This window comes from Acanthamoeba castellanii (genome assembly GCF_000313135.1).
Source record: "Acanthamoeba castellanii str. Neff unplaced genomic scaffold scf7180000084724, whole genome shotgun sequence".
Classification (NCBI taxonomy): Eukaryota; Discosea; order Longamoebia; family Acanthamoebidae; genus Acanthamoeba; species Acanthamoeba castellanii.
Window position 1 is genome coordinate 429,294 of NW_004457611.1, and position 701 is coordinate 429,994.

Below are 701 nucleotides of genomic sequence, written 5' to 3' on the forward strand. Positions count from 1 at the left end.
GTATAGATGCGCGCAGTGCTAGATTGTATACCGCAAGGGGATGGGTGGACCGCTCGATCAGCTCCTGGGGGAAGTGGTGCAGCTTTTTCAGCGTCTCAGACTGCTTTCCCTTGTACTCCTTCTCCAGCGAACTGTCGACACAGAGAGGGTGGTGGTCAATTAATACAACACTTGAATAAGGTGGGTTGGGCGCATGCAGCGTACCGGAGGGCGTCGACAATGGGCCGGTAGCCCGTGCAGCGGCACAGGTTGCCGTCGATCGACTTCTCGAGCTGGTGGAGCGAAGGGGCGGGGAACTTCTGCAGCGCGCTGTGGATCGACATCACGAAGCCGGGCGTGCAGAAGCCGCTGTGGTGTGATTGATTGGAGTGGAAGAGGCAAACGCGCGCGCGTGAGATTCCAAGAGAGGCTCGAGTGCAGAAGTCACGTGCACGGGTGGAAGGAATGTAAAGGAATGTTTCAAGAAGAGGGTGGTCATAGTACCATTGGGAGCCGAAGAGATTGGCCATCTTGTCCTGCACGGGGTGCAGCTTGCCGGAGCGGGTGGAGCCGAGACCCTCGACGGTCGTGACCTCCATGCCATCGACGAAGCAGACCGGCACCAGGCACGAGTTTAGCGCGCGGTGCACCACCTCGCCCCGCTCTTGGTCCCAGTGCGCCACTGTCACTGTGCAGGCTCCGCAACCACCTGCACCATAGTG

General features: G+C 59.6%; 1 protein-coding gene across 1 annotated transcript; it reads right to left on the reverse strand.

The window, feature by feature from the left end:
- Nucleotides 1-87: 87 nt before the first annotated feature.
- On the reverse strand, nt 88-578 carry ACA1_160280 (aldehyde oxidase 1, putative; the record flags this gene model as incomplete). Its single annotated transcript, XM_004348558.1, has 3 exons — nt 88-118; nt 205-348; nt 484-578. The coding sequence occupies 3 exons, from the start codon at nt 576-578 to the stop codon at nt 88-90; spliced, it is 270 nt and encodes an 89-aa protein (XP_004348608.1).
- Between the last annotated feature and the right edge of the window lie 123 nt (nt 579-701).